We start from the raw sequence: 15,814 nt of genomic DNA, 5'->3' as shown, positions 1-15,814 counted from the left end.
TGGAAGGAAAAAAGGTAATGAAGTTGCAGAAAATGCCAACATGTTGTCCAACTGCGTATGTCTGAAACTGTCCAGTAATGCTCAAATTCAGCTGACTTAAGATTGTCAACACTATGGGTAGTCCTTAGGGACTGCCTTTTACAGAGAACCCAATTCCAGTTCCAGGTGTATCTAGAAAAGAAGGTTAGAGTTGGAACCTACTGTAAGATAACAAGATGAATAAAAAAAATTACAATGTTTTTTTGGGTTTTGCCGTTCTGTACAACTAGTATGCTTTTGCTTTTTGGTGAGTTTTGTGAATATGAAATAGTACATGCAAGACTCCCCTGCAAATCAGAATTCACCAAAAAAAGAATGTTTCCAATGTAATCTGGTTCCAGCCCCAACTCCCATTTAATATTGCTGTCCTTTGCCTTAATGAAGAACATCTTTCATTCGAGATCCATGCAAAGTGAGCTTCATAGAATTCCTTGCTTGTAATTCCTTGTAGGATCAAAACTTTGTGTGGGCTAAGGCTCATTTGAAGGGATCTAAGGATAAGAAAGTGTTCAAATTATGAGTGGCACTTGTGGTAGGAAGGCTTCTTCAGAAATTTTCCCTCATTGCACCTCTGATTTTCTCTGTCTTCGATTTTTCTTTTCATCTTTATTAAACTGATGACTCAATCTTTTTTTCTCTTTTAAGCTGTCTTAAATAGTTAGGTTTTCATACAGAGCCTAGTAATTTTAAAATTTGACTATCCTGTGTTCAAAAACAATTATGTGTTGTCTGCACAGTTAGTTCATTTGTTAAAGTTGCATTTTGATTCTATATTTTAACCCTAACAAGAAAGGGATATCCTTAACTCATCAGTGCTTAGAATGCAGTTGCATTGGAAAAAAAGTCAACCGCTGAAAGCGGGAGGCCTTTCTTATCCAGCAGAGGTGATGCAAGACCTTTCACTGATTCAACTTCCTAACCTGACAGAAACATTTACTTCTTTTTCTGGGTTAATGACTTACATTGACACTCAGAGGGCTCTGGCAAGCGTTTGAATGCAATATAAGGAAGGGATTAGAGGGTGGGTGAGAGATGGCCTTTCAGCGCTGTGAGACTCAGCTCCTCACAGAACTGCAGCCTTTGCCAATCTTTCTATGAAGTTTGTACATGGAAAATGGTTTACTCACAGGAAGTTTTCCTGTAAATCGTGACCATCAGGGTTTAAAAACCGGCAACTGTTAGTATCTTAGTACTTGCCTTTGGAAGTTTGCTGTAGCACAGCAGTGAAAATCTACAGAGAAGGTAAATAACACCATGTTCCATATGGAGCTGTTGGATTCTAGTATGGAAAAAATGAACAGATTCTGAGCTGCAAGCACACAACTTAAGAGTTCTCTTAGAGATCATCCTTATATTTTAAGAAATTAAATACTTAAGTTCCCATAATGATCAGATGTGTTATTCTTCCTTTGGCAAGGTGTGTGTGTTAAATTAATACACAAATAAAACACAGACTACTAGTTGGGGAACAGTTTGATTGGTTTGTCTGTTGATGGCAGTTAGGCTCTGTATGGTAATCTTTTCTCAGTATTGTCTTTTTAGTGCCCACAGGTTGTGGCAGGTACTCAAAAGGACTTGGATCCTGAACTTCTGACTTGTCACTCTAGAGGGGAGCCTGCTACCAGCAGGTGTGCAGTGATGTGGATACCAGCTTGTTTTATTGGAGCATCTGTGATGCAAGTAGATAGAAACCTCTTAACAAAGAATGAAATACCGTTAATGCTTTAAGGAACAAAACTCAGAAAGATTCACCTGTTAACCCCAATGATTTTTTTTTTCTTTTTAGTTTAAAAGAACACATTCTGAAGTGCTTAGATGGTTTTGAGTTGTTGCAGGTATTTTGGGTGTGTGGGTTGTAGCACAAGCTAAGTGACAGGGATCTTGGAGGATGAACAGCTTTGCTTCTTTTTGTGTCCTTGGAAACTGTTGTTTTCCTCTGAAAGCATTATTGCTCTCGTCCTTGTGAACCTGATTTGACAATCAGTGAACAATATATGCAAGCATTTTTCCTAGAAATGCCACAGTCAGACTCTCTACAACTACCTTAAAGGGGGTTGTAGAGAGGTGGGTGCTGGTCTCTTCTCCCAGGTCACAAGTGATAGGACAAGAGTTGCACCGGGAAGGTTTAGATTGGATATTAGGAAAAACTTCTTCACCGAAAGGGTGGTCAGACATTGGAACAGGCTACCCAGGGAGGTGGTTGAGTCACCATCCCTGGAGGTTTTTAAAAGACTTGTGGATGAGGCGCTTAGGGACATGGTTTAATGGTGGACTTGGCAGTGTTAGGTTTACGGTTGGACTTGATGATCTTAAGGGTCTTTTCCAACCTAAACGATTCTATGATTCTTGTTTATGTTTATTACAACTACCAAAGCTTGAGAAGCAGTGTTTAGCTGGTGTTTTATTTGCACCCATTTATAATTGCCTTCATTTGCTCCCCTTGGAACTCTCTCTTTTGTCCATGTCATGAGTGTATTGGCCTCATTCGCATGACACCAATTTTTCTTTTCCTTGTAGCAGAGCTCTGATGTTGGTAGATAAATGCATTCGAATTGAGGTGCTGGAGCGTGTCCAGAGAAGGGCGACAAAGCTGGTGAGGGGTCTGGAGCACAAGTCTTTTGAGGAGCGGCTGAGGGAACTGGGGTTGTTCAGCCTGGAGAAGAGGAGGCTGAGGGGATACCTCATGACTCTCTACAGTTACCTGAAAGGAGGTTGCAGAGAGGTGGGTGTTGGCCTCTTCTCCCAAGTGACGAGTGACAGAACAAGAGGAAATGGCCTCAAGTTGTGCCAAGGGAGGTTCAGGCTGGATATTAGGAAAAATTTCTTTACTGAGAGAGTGGTGAGACACTGGAAAAGGCTGCCCAGGGAAGTGGTGGAGTCACCCTCACTGGAGGTGTTCAAGGAACGTGTGGATGAGGCATTGTGGGACATGGTTTAGTGGGCATGGTGGTGTTAGTTGATGGTTGGACTTGATGATCTTACAGGTCTTTTCCAACCTTTGTGATTCTGTGAAATTGCATGCCATTTGCGTTACCCAGGAGCTCACTTGAGTCATACAGCTGTGGAAGGGAGGAAGGATGAGATAGGCTAGATGGATTAAGCATGACTCTCAGCTGCCCACTCCCTCTGTTGGCTATAGAGATTTATGCGAGAGCATGATTTATCCATCCTCCTGGTACAGGCATCCAGGCCCAGAATCTTAAAGGCAGTTTATTTATGCACCTAACTCCCACTGACTTTACCCTAGTGTGCACAAGTGTTTGTTTACATACAAATTACAGAATGTGTGAGTATCTCAAGTTGTGTCAGAGTACTGGGGGAGTTTCCATTCTTCTTGTCAGCAGTAGAAGTTGGGAAATGTTGTTTAAATACTAAGGATTTTTAGTTGCTATGATATGGAAAGTATCTTCCTGGATCTGAAGACACAGAAAGTATTGAAGGGCTTCACGTACCCAAATGAATTTTTAAGTGTAGGAGCCTCAGAGGCCATGGTGATGGGCAGCAGCAAAAAAAGACCCACAAAAACCCCACAAAACACAACCCCCCCTCCAAACTAAAATAGACCAAAAGCTTTTCTTGCTCAAGAATTGTTGCCTGTTTAACAACGATGAATGCTATCAGCTCATTCCTTTTTTTTCACTGCACAGATAATGTGAGGCTCTATAATGCTTGTAGCTGTAAAATCAACTGCCTATTGCCTGCTTTAAAGAAGACGGGGTTGGGGAGAAATAACTTGTACCCTGTGAATCAAACAAAAAGTGTCTTGACTCTGGCATGCCCTCAGACATTACATCACCACTGAGCCTTTTCTGTTGACATTACACTGGTATAGGAGAGTTTCAGGAATGCACCGCTCACGGTACTGCAGACTCCTCCAACTCCCTATAAAGTTACAGCCTTCATTATGTTGAAGTCTGTGTGCTAAATAGCCCTGGTTAGGGACAACCCAGTTTTTAGCAGGACAGAATTATTACATGAATGTAATCCTTCCAAGAACAGGATTCGCTGTATAGGTGCCAGGGGTCTTATGTGGTTGTGCATTGCCTTTGTAAAGAAATAGAATTTTTTTCTATGTTCTGCTTTGTGGCATGTAACTTAAAGGCCATTTATCTTAGGAAGTAGTACTTACCAATGTCTAGCTTTAAAAACTAAAAAGAAGAAAGGGTGTTACTCTTTAGAAGACTATATTGTGAGTTTCCTGTGCACAGACGACTTCTGTATGAATAGTAGCTTATGGTGGTCAGCATTTCTTAATATATGAAAACCACTCAGTGTGCAAATATGTTGCTGTGCTTGGATAAAAAGAAAATCAGTGTCTTACTCTGTCTTAAATTGGCTTCTTCCAAGAAGTACTGATGAAGTTGTACTTTGTTTTTTACTTTATCTAAATGGCAGTTTAAATCCCAGCTATATGCATAACATTACACACATACAAAATACATACGTAAGTAATTTATCTGGCTATGAAATGATTTATTTATTTCGTCCCCATTGCTTTTGGTAATTGACATGGAAGGGTCATACTGAAAATGTCTCTTCAGAATCAGGGTCTTGACAGAAGGGGCTAGGAGTTTTCTTTAACCCCTCTTATTCTGATCACCTCTTCCCCCATTCCCTGGGGCATCCTGCCAGCTCCATTTCCTGTCTCCCTTCTCTTCTGCATTCCGGTAAGCCCTTGGGGGAGGTTTTTAGACCTCTGGACAGTAATGCATTACCCAAAGGGACCCATACTGAAGCAAAATTCTGGTGGAGTGGAACCCTGACTCAGGAGACTTTAAGGTTTGCAGGCTTCGTGTACCTCATAGTGCATCACAGGAGATCTGCAGTTTAGTAGCATCCTGGGAAGAGAACAAGAGAGTGAGCAGGAATGCACTGCTAAAAATGACACACAATGGGTGCTGTACTGACAGTGTTTCTTGTTGAGCTGTTAAAACTAGACCTTGTCTAGATACTGAAAAAGTGACTGAATTATGGAGGATTTTGACTAATAGAATATTTGATTTAACGTGTATTTGAAAAAGTAAAGTAACAGATGGCTGAAAAAGACAAAAGAGAGCAATTGGGGTACATGCCGTTTCAGACGTGTACAGAAGAGTTGTCTTCATACATTCAGATAAACTTGCTGTTGCTTTCTTTGGAACGTAATAGGAATATTTTCCCTGCCATAGAAATCCACAATAAGGGTTTCTAAGTTGCTTTTGTTCATGAATAAAATTATTGTTATGGCCTTTCTGCATGGCAAAAAGGCAGCTGGAAAAATGTTGATGGATTGTTCCTGATGATGCTTCTGTAAGCATTTAAAACTGCCCCACACAGGGTTGGCTCCTTTATAAGATTAGGGATTTAGAGAGTAGGAATACAAATTTTGGCTTTGAATTTTAAGTACTAGAAGCAATTTGTGTTTCCTCAGTCTGCTGTGTCAGAGCTTTTCTTTTTCCAGTTTATGAGATAGGCATGCTTCTTACTGAGGAACAAAGTTTCTGTTGTAAAAAGTCTTTGGATGTACCTGCTTGATTCTCAGGCCGAGATGGAAACTTTTAAGCTCTTTTTTGTGCTAGTTTCAACCTTCCTGAAAAACAGTCTCAAACAGTACAGGTTGCAAGCTGCTGTCCTGGCTAGTTCGAAAAAAGACAGCTGTTTTCCAAGCAAATGTGTTTCTTAATATCACAATGTTGTGACCCCTAGTGGTAGATTACTCCTTAAATTTGTTAAATATTGCACAGAAGATCTGATTTGTGCCCCAGAATTTATTACAAAGCAGAAGATAAAGGAATGTATAGGTATCCTTTCTTGTAGGTAAATGATTTTCTTAACCATAAGTTTTCCAAAACACATTTCAGAAATAGCTTTCCCAATTGTCTCTTCTTACTTTAAGTTTTGTCATTGACAGACAGCTACAAGAGGTTAATAGCCTGCACAGGTGACTGTTCTTTACATCTTCCCGACCCTACACCCTGGTTAACTGGTTTGGGGAGAGGAAGTTCTTAGTTGGTAACAGTGAGAGCTTCTAAAAGGGGAAGAGGCAGCCACTCTGACTGGGGTTGCAGTCTGAGGGTACAAACGAGGCGGTATGCCATTGAGAGGGAAGGTCCTGTACTTTAACTTGGGCTGTACTGGCACCCACCTGAACCCTATAGAAGCTGGTTGATATACATAAATTAGAAGAAATATATTGAATGAATGATCACAATTTGTATGGGATTTTACTCTTCTAGCTACTGAACCAGACCAATGCTGTGTCACAAGCGCTGGTGTTGGCACAATGGATGTAGGTGGGAACATACCTACAGAGGAGGTCAGCAGATGATCATTAGAGCAGCTTTTGAAGCTGTACTCAGTGGGAACTCTATACTAAAAGCCTAAAGGTAACAGCCTGACAGAAAGATCAGGAATCGCAAAGAGATGGAAATACTTCACTGTTGCTTATTTCTTAATTGTTTAAGGAAAGGAAAGGAGTGCTCTGCTCTGTAGGAGATCCTGGTTTTTTTCTTTTATTCCTCTAGTATTGCGCATCTCAAACAAACTGTATTATCTTGCTGATTCCTTGTTTGTTTGCTTCTTGTTGCTTTTTGAATAGGAAAAAGTCTTTTCCTCCTCCATAGATGTGTCCTTACCTTGTTTCTCCTCTGGTTAGTGGGTAGTCTAACAATAGAAAGATGATTTGAAAGCAAATCTGTGTTTTTTCTACCGGCAGGAAATGCAGACTTAACACTAAATTCTGACCAAATGGTGAATTAAGTATCAGTCATTTTTTTAAAAATGGAGGAAATAGCAGGGGAAGTCTCATTTCTAACGAGGATGTGTGTTCTGTCAAACATTTTTAATGCAAAATATGTATTGTATAGCAAGACCTCTGTTCATGGTTGCCATATTTTATATACATACAAGCACACGCACAAATATATATGTGTATATGAAGTGATCTTTCTTAGTTTTTGCTTTTATTTATTTATAGCTTGCTTTCTTATCCCCTTTGAAATAGTTCCCTGAGAAGCAGATCGTGGTGATATCATTGGGATTTTGTCGGGCTCAAGGATGAGTTCCCATTTGGGTTTCCTGATGTTTAGTAGGGGGGGTGTAATTATGGTACTGCTTTGCTCTCAGTGGCTACTTACAGGGTCTCTCTTTCTCCTCTGTGTGGCTGCCTGTTTGTAAGAGAGTATTTCTAGGCAGTCTGTAATTCTGGAACCTCAGGTCCTCTATCAACTTTGAAATTGGCCATTAGGCTTAAAAGCTCTTGGAGATGGAGAGATGCCACAAAGAATAAAATAGCATAAGCCCTGTTTCCTTAGGAAACCTTTCTTCCTTGGAAAAATACACAGTTTTTATATTCTTTGTGTAAATGGATTCCTTCTCCAAAGTGCTGATTGCTATGAATTTCAATCTCTTTTGGACAAATAATCAACGTTTTTCAGACTTCAGTGATGCTTCATGTCAAACTGTGGTTTCCTCAGTGCGTATCCCACCACAGAGATGTGCAAGGCAGCTCTTCTCATATGCTCAAGAGGAGTTAAGAGTTCAGCCTAGCAGACTGCCAACAATCCAGATGCTTTATCTGTTGCAATGGGAAAAAAAGCAAAAGCTTACACCCCACCCATGAGTTATATTATGTTACAGGCAATATATGGAGGGACTGTACAACCTGCCTCTTAAAGGAGCTGTGCAAAGCACCAGCCGAACTGTTTCAAATTTGGATGCCTCTGTGCTTCTTCCCCAGCATGTGGATTTTGCATTACTTCAAGAAGCTAAGGGACAGCTCACTAAAAGCCCAAGAAAAACTGTCTACTCTGATCTTTTCTGCCCCAGGTTTCATTGGCCCCTCTGAGGAAAGGACAGACATGCTCAAGTGAGTGGGAATTGAGATTTAAGAAGTTTAGTCTCTTTCAGAGCTGACTTGTTAGTAAAGCTGTAAGCAGCAGCAGCATGGAATTTGAGTCTCTCTAACAAACATTTTCCTGTTAGTAACGTAGTAGTAATCACTTTTCAGATGGTTATCATCTATGTACTGTTACCCATGGTCTCATTCATCCATTTATAATTATATGGTGATGGTGTTTTTCGGTTTGTGCTTTTGAGACAAATTCTCCTACATTTTTCCTGTTCTCCCCTACATTAGTAGGGTCATTCAAAAGACTTGCTGATACTTCTAGAAAAATGATCCATGTCTGCTGGTCCCTTGTCTACGGCCAAAAGCTTAAAAATGTCTCTGATATAGGTCATAAGTAAGAGGAAATTTTATGGAAACAGGAAATGTGGATGTGGGAAACTGTAAAATAAGGTTTGATTTAGATACAATTTTATTGAAATACTCCATATTCAGTAGCACCTGAGGAAATGTAGTTTGTGGGATTTTGAAAGCTTTCAAACAGGCAGTGGTAAGAACAAAAATAAATTCCCCAGAGTGGTAGTACTCTGCAAAATGCAATACTAATGCTACTGTTATGAGACTATAGCAGCAACAGATTAGATCTCCATTTATTTATATCAACTGCTGTAATTTCCTTGGGGAGAGAGAAAATGAGAAGAGTTACAGTGGAATGAGTGGGGAGCGCTAGTCCAAAGTAATTCTGCCAGATTCCTGATGATAGTTCATTTGAAGCATTTTATGCGTACTTGAAGCTCAGACTGAATTTGTGTTTTCTCCAGCAGCAGACTCCAACCACGCCTGAGAGTTTCTTCCTTCTAAGGCAAACTTCTGAATCAGCAGCTTGTAGTCATCTGGAAGCCTTTTCCTGTCATTGTTGCTAACAGCTAGACATAGAAGCTGATTCTTCCCTTCTAAAAAAACTCCAATATTAATTATTAGCAACTGTTTTTCTGTCTAATCTCATGTTCACATGAATATTGTGAATGTTGATTTCCGAAATCCTGGTCAGATACAGCAGCAAAAATGCAGACAATTAAACAGGTGGTTTTAATACTGGTCTCTCCCCCAGACATCTGAGCATCTGAGCTCCTTGCACAGTGTCTGGTCTGATTCAGAATTCAGCACTGCAGTGGTTCTTGAGGTTATGTTCTGCTTGGAGTTTGTCTTTTGAGCGGGGGACGGCAGGAGGAGGGAGAGTGCACGTTGTCTTAGCCATTTACTTGTCTCTGTGAATGCACAATTTTTTGCCTCTCACTGGCTTCCCTCTGTGGTTTGATTATCTGGGCTTTTGTTCTTAAAGTGAGAGAGTAGAAGGTACTCTGCTGGGAATTACATTTTACACATCCAAAAATCCTTGGCCACAATTAAAGTGGAGTCTATGCATATGCAGCATGACATTCTTTCATCTACCCTACCCCAACTCCTTCTTTTTCTTTCCCTTCCGTTCCTTCCTTTTAAAAAGTGTGCTCCATTCCCTCAGGATTTCAGCCTTGTTAACTAGGGCTTGGTGCATTTCATAGCAATTATTTCTTTGAATTTTCTAGGAGTATGGACTGACTTTTGCATTTTCTCAGTCCTTGTTCTTTAGCTGTCAACTAGTGTGGAAAACTATTGGCTTATCGTTGTACTAATAATGAATACATCAAAGAAGAATTTTCACAGATAATCATGTAAATGTCCTAGTAACATCAGTCCAGCTGTGCTCTACAGAGGCCTTGGGTTCCCATTGTCTTGTGCAGAGAGTACTAATTGGAATTGAGTTTCTTTTTCAAATGTCATGAAAGAGGCGTGTTTCTGGCTTCAGCAGCTTGGGTGTCTGCTCTTGAAGCGTCAGCTGGCACATCTTTCTTGCAATAGCTGCAGTCATGAAGTTGTGCTTCTGTCAGTCTTTGGTCTCTTTCTGAAAAGCCACGTTCTACTTCTCAGACCCCTATCACCTGGTCTTACAGAAAAGGACAAAAGGAATACATTTTGGGGATTCAATTCTCTATTGTGAGAACAGCAGAAAAACATGCACCCCAGAGGTATCCTAACAGGGAAAGAGAGTGGAAAACAATGCTGGACGCTACAGTGGCGGCAGTGGAATGGCAGAGATACCAAATAGTTGGATATTTTGTGGAATATGATCTATTTCTGATAATTAATGGCAGAGCTAACTATTGAAATAAAATTTAAACTTATATAAAAAGTTTGCAACTTACAGCCCATTGGTTAAAACATCAAACTTGTGTAGACAACTTTATCGGTTAATGTTTTCAGCACTTACTGCTGGCTGTCTCAGTTGCAAGATTAAACCCATAAGCACTTCTTCAGAACAGCTCAGATCCTGAGCTGAGCTTTAGTCTGTGACTAGACATAAATTGCAATGCAGATGCTTTATTCATTCCTACTTATTTTCTTTTAATTCACTCCAGAGTACTTTGGCCAAGTGTATTTGATTGGTGCAAATGTCTTTAGAAAACAGTAATGAAGCGAAGGACTTCATGGTGCTTTTAAGCAGGTAGGAACTATCTCAATTGGAGGTAGTGGGATTGAATATCTCCACCACTGGAGATATTCAAAAGCCATCTGGACATGGTCCTGGGCAGTCGGCTCTAGGTGACCCTGCTTGAGCAGGGTGGTTGGACCAGATGACCTCTGGAGGTCCCTTCTAGCCTCAGCCATTCTATGATTCTGTGAACTACTTTAAGATACTTTACTAATTTCTTTCTTTAAATTCCCCAAATTGTGACCACCTGAATTTATGCAAGTCCATGTGCTGAACTGCAGCTTATGCTTCTGTCTGTGTGGCATAAGTTTTGTCTTTCCTGTTGGAGTTTTCATGAAGCTGTGATGTGTGATGAAGTGTAAAGGTTTCAGGTGGGCATTTTCCTGACACTGCCTACCTCTTCCCCCTTCCCTCCTTCCCACCCCCCAACCCAAAAACCAACCCCAATCCACCAAGACAATTATTTCCCTTTTTACTTTGGTAATCTTTGAAAAAACTTAATCAAAAAGAGAGCTCTGGAGGTCATCTGACTTAAGCTGCTTCTCAGAGCAGAGCATCTTCAACGTCAGATCAGGTTGCTCAGGGAATTGTCCAGGTAAATTTCAGATTTGCAAGGGTGGAGATTCCACAGCCTTTCTGGGGCTGAATTGCAGTGTTTGTTATGCTCCTCTTGAACATGTTGTTCCTTTGTGCTCAGCTGGAATTTCCCTTGTTGTGACTTGTGACTGTTGCTTCCTGAGCATCCACTGCATGCCCTTGAGAAGAGTCTGATCCCAGCTGCTCTGTATTCCTCAGACAGTGGGAGACTGTTGAAGTCCATTCTGTCCCTTCACTTTCTCTTCTGGCTAAATAAGGCCAATTCTCTTAGCTTTTCTTCACAGGTCATGTGCCTTCAGCCCCAGCGGCCCTCCTCCACTCTCTGTCCAATTCATTAGTGTCACTCTCTTGTATCAGGGAACCCAAACCGGACACAACACTCCAGGTGTGGCCTTAAAAGTGCCAGTTAAGGGGAATAATGGCTTGTCTTGACCTCCTGGTTGCACTCTTGATAGTGCAGTCAAATTGCCATTGTTCCACATCGCTGCAAGGACACTCTAAATTTTGCTATCTCCAAAGCAAGACAGAGTATACTTGGATCGGTGGTCTTTGCAGGTAGTATATTCTTGTTCGCTGGGAAATGATACACCAGATTTCCTAGACAATTGGCCATTGAGTCTTACAGGATACACAGTGTGTTCCTCTGCAAATCAGTTTGGAAGCTGATTTGAAAAGTTTCACAGACACTTCGTTCCCTGCACATACGTAACGTGTTTTTTCTGTGTTGTGTGCCTGGTGCAGAATATCTGGAATACGTCACTTTGGGGCCTGTCATTGTTGGTAGGTTTGTTTGATATATGACATAAAGTGCTAAATGACTCTCATAGTGAAGATTTGTTAGAACTTGGGTTTGTGTTTTTTTTTTTTTAAAAAAAGGGCATTATGGTCATAAATTCAAGATACTGAGCTTTCTAGCTGTTTTAGAAGTCTCCATTTTCCCCCACATGTCCTAGGCAAACCAGTTGCTGCTTCAACCACACATTTGGTAGTAAATACTAACAACTGGCAACATTTTTATAACTTTAAACAAGACTTTTTTTTTGCCATGTAGCATTTCTTGTGTAACAAAACATATTAGAGGTGCTTTCTTTGTGATTGCTGGGATTGCCTAGATGAGCCCTAATCTGTGTAGTTTTGGCACAGTGGCTCAGCCTGCTGTGAGCTAACATTTATGAGCAGTCAAATGAAAGGGAAGCACATATTCCTGGCACCATCAGGTCAATTTGGCAGAGGTAGGCTGCCTAAGTGCCTGAACACGTTGGCTTGTAGAAATAACTTTCTGGTTTGGAAAGGATGGGTCTATGAGTGATGCAGAACTAGTGTGCACAAGTTTTTAAAGGAACTTTTGTTTGATCGGTGCTTCTTATCTGTCAGAAAATGAGCAGAATTGCATTCATAAGTGCTTACTCACATCCTAAATCCTTAAAAATAAGAGAAAAAAGAATGGTTGAATTATGAAACTAGGAAACCAGAGGAGGGATTTTAGTGGTTGGTTATTACATTTTTGTGGCTGGAAACATCTGAACACTGCACGAACGTAATTAGCATTGCAAACAGAACGTATGCAAATTTATAGCAGTTTTCTCCATGTTAGTATATATTTTTTGTTTATTTGCTTCTCAGTCCTGTGTTATTCCAGGACTTGTCTCCTCACTGCTTGATGTTACTTTGCCTGATGAGTTTATGTACCCCTGGAGAATGAAAGACAGAAACCAGTTACATTTGAGCCAAACAAAACAGAATTTTTCTCCTCTCAAAGGTTAGAAAAGGGACAAACTTGCTCCATTTCTTTCTTTTTCTCCCTTCTCTCTACCCTACTAATAATAACATTAAAATGAAAAACCCAACTTCTCGACTAAATTGATTAAGCAGAAGTCTTAAGTCAGCTGAGGGCTAGAGATTTACATTGTCTACACCAGTATAACTGAAATTGGAATCTGCCCTTGGTTCCACTACACATCATCTCATCTCTAATTTGGGAGAGAAATAAATGACAGGGAGTACGGTTTATTGGAGAAGAGATATTTGGAGACAAGGCACAGTTTGTGGCCTCTCGTAGCTGAGAAGTGTAAGCTTTTTACCATGTCAAATGTCACCTGTCATTCCAGTGCGTGTTTGTAGTACATTAAGCTACTTCAAATTGCATATTGCCTAAACTTCTGTACGATAAAGAGATTGCTTATAGTTCATGCACTGTTGAAAAAGGGCAGTGTTCGATCTCTTCAGAGTAACTATAACCAGGAAAAAAATGAACAGCATGATAAATGTTTTTGGTTTTGTTTTCGTTTTTTTAAACCGCTTGAGACTTGCCGACAGTGAATGTTTAGCTTTGGTTTTGTTCAGTGTTCAAGATGTGATTCAGTGACTCATTTTTTATGATCTTAGTAGACTGATGAGCCAGACATGTTGTGCTTGTGCGTAATGGACATGCTAGCTCTCTTCTTAGGTATGTGTTTGATGGAGTTTTCCTTGGTAGTTCAGGAGATGAGAAAAAAGCATGAAAGACTTCAACATTAAAAAAAGACCAGAGTTGCATGCTGCAAGATGTGAAAGTTTGATCTAGACATGATTGTATTAAAGCCAACCGAAGTCCATAGCCTTATTTAGCAAAGAAAACATACACTTTAGGCAGTAGGCATTAGATACATGAAGGACGCTTTTGAATTTTAGTCCATTTCTATGCATGCAACATTTTTGTGCTGGTACCTCACCCCCCATTTAAGGGTAAGTTGATCAGCGAGGTGCAAGGCATGATACAAATTATCTTTTTTTCCTCATTTTTGGTTTGGAGAAACAAGAGCAACAATAACATAACATAATTCAGGTGATACTTTGTGGTAAACTGCTTTTATTTTTATTCCTAACAGTACATTCTTTCGGGCTCTGATGACTTCAATTTGTATATGTGGAGGATTCCTCCAGATCCAGAAGCAGGTAAGTTTTGTTGTTTTGCAATTTGCGGGAGTGGGGGGCGGGTGTCTGACAAATACTAGTTTGATTTTTTTTAAAAACTGGTGTTCTCACTCAGCCTCTGAATCTAGAATAATTCTGATGAAAGATGGATGGGGAGAGTTTACAAATGCCTAATCCAGTCTCTGATAACAATGGCCAATGCCATTTGAATCTTTTATTATACTGATTTTATTTCTCTTCTATTCTCATATAATGATAATTTAAATCTTCTAGATGAGCTGATGAAGGGAAAGAGCTGTGGCTGTAGCAGGGTGTATCTTTCCTCCCTCTTGCCTACCAACTCTGCTGCTTCTAAGCTGATCTGACTTCAGTGTAGAATTTAGCATCTGTTACTAAGAAATTTCATCTCGTAACGAAGCTTGCAGCATAAAATAGTGCTGGGTTCACAGGCTGCTCCTTACAGCTCCAGTGCATTGGCCTCTCTTCCCCTCTTTCATCTTACACCAAAAACCCTTCCACTGATTTCTGATGCAAAGCTTTTCTATTTTCTGGGTGGAGGAGCCCTATCAGCTGGTGGAAATGACCACTTTTGACTCATTTCTCACCCTTTCCCATGCTGGGGCAGATAAGCTAGGCAAATAGCACTAGCTCAACTCTGTGTGAAAGTATAGGAGAGGGGTGTTAAAGAAAAGCAGCTATGTGTGTGTTATGTAACAGTAGAGTTGTAGATGCCACAGCTGGTCAGTGCCTAATTTGATATCATCTAGTATTGTGTAGGGTTTGGCAATACAACACTCTAAGCCATACAATGTCAGCGTATCTCTTCTGTTGAAACAAATAGCTGTGCTCTTTTAGAAGGGTGTTGAATCTTGATTGAAAGACTCAAGACTTTAGGAAATGTACTACCGTTTCTATTTCTAATGGCTCTGACAGTTTAAACTGTACATTTTAGTGGTGGTAAATACAACTGAGTGCTATCCTGTGGTCTCAGGTGCTTTAGCAATAGTGAGAGCAAATTACAAGCTGTGTTAGAGGTAAAATGAAAATATTTTGTTTCATTTTCAAAGGCTGTGTAATCATAGCTGAGAGGATGACTAGCTTCTAAAAGGTTTGGTTAATAGCAGGGTTTTGAGGAAAATGCCATTCAAGTTTTGGATTGTTTATTTAACCAAGATTTGATGTTGCAGTCCGGAAGTCCTGAAGATGGTCGTGCTAAATATACCAGTATGTTGACCTTCTATCTTTGTATAGGGTTTATAGAGACTTCTCCCTGCTTTTCTTTAAATTTGTATGATTTCCTTTTACATTTGACACTGTTTTACAACTACTTACAGAATTTCCTCTGAGTTAAAACAAAGGTACATACATTTAAATTAGTTCTTTATCTGTAAGTTTTTATGTGTGCACTGTAGAATTACATTTTATGCATGTTACTATACTAGTCCTGACTCCATTTGTAAATTCTGGATTTTGGATTTTGTGTTTATCTGTCTGATACTTTTTTTACGGGCAGCTGCAGATGACAAACTTTTTATGTGGGACCTTTGCACAAAGACTGTTAGCTAGAATTACCACAAAACAATGTCATAGGTGTTTTGGTCAGCTTTCTTATTTCTGGTTCTTGTAACTTAAGGAAGGGTGTCAGTAAACTTGCAACATTTCAGTTACAAAATTAATTACTTAATGTCAATTGCCCTCAGTGGTTGCTTAATGGGATCAGAAGATCTTGTATTAGGAACATGTATGTATGTCTTAGGCTCTTGTAACTTGAGTAGTTCTCTTATTGAAACATTTTCGGGAAACTCAGGAGCTTTGTTTTGTTACACCTAAAGATTTGGCCTCTGTGGCAAATAACTCATTGGCCATCCAAATCCCCTGTGATAGGCTTATTGAAGCTCTTTTCTTTGTTC

At 40.0% G+C, this 15,814-nt stretch overlaps 1 protein-coding gene across 2 annotated transcripts in view; it reads left to right on the top strand.

Moving 5' to 3' along the window:
• The window catches only part of DCAF5 (DDB1 and CUL4 associated factor 5), a 77,110-nt gene that overhangs the window by 43,272 nt on the left and 18,024 nt on the right, over positions 1-15,814 (top strand). For both annotated transcript variants that reach the window (XM_059819492.1, XM_059819491.1), the window contains exon 7: positions 13,859-13,925. In XM_059819492.1, coding sequence (XP_059675475.1) covers positions 13,859-13,925 — 67 coding nt within the window. The remainder of the gene's footprint in view (positions 1-13,858; positions 13,926-15,814) is intronic.

The sequence above is a fragment of the Gavia stellata genome, chromosome 7 (assembly GCF_030936135.1).
Source record: "Gavia stellata isolate bGavSte3 chromosome 7, bGavSte3.hap2, whole genome shotgun sequence".
In the NCBI taxonomy this organism is placed as follows: Eukaryota; Metazoa; Chordata; class Aves; order Gaviiformes; family Gaviidae; genus Gavia; species Gavia stellata.
This window is presented reverse-complemented; position numbering and strand designations above follow the sequence as displayed.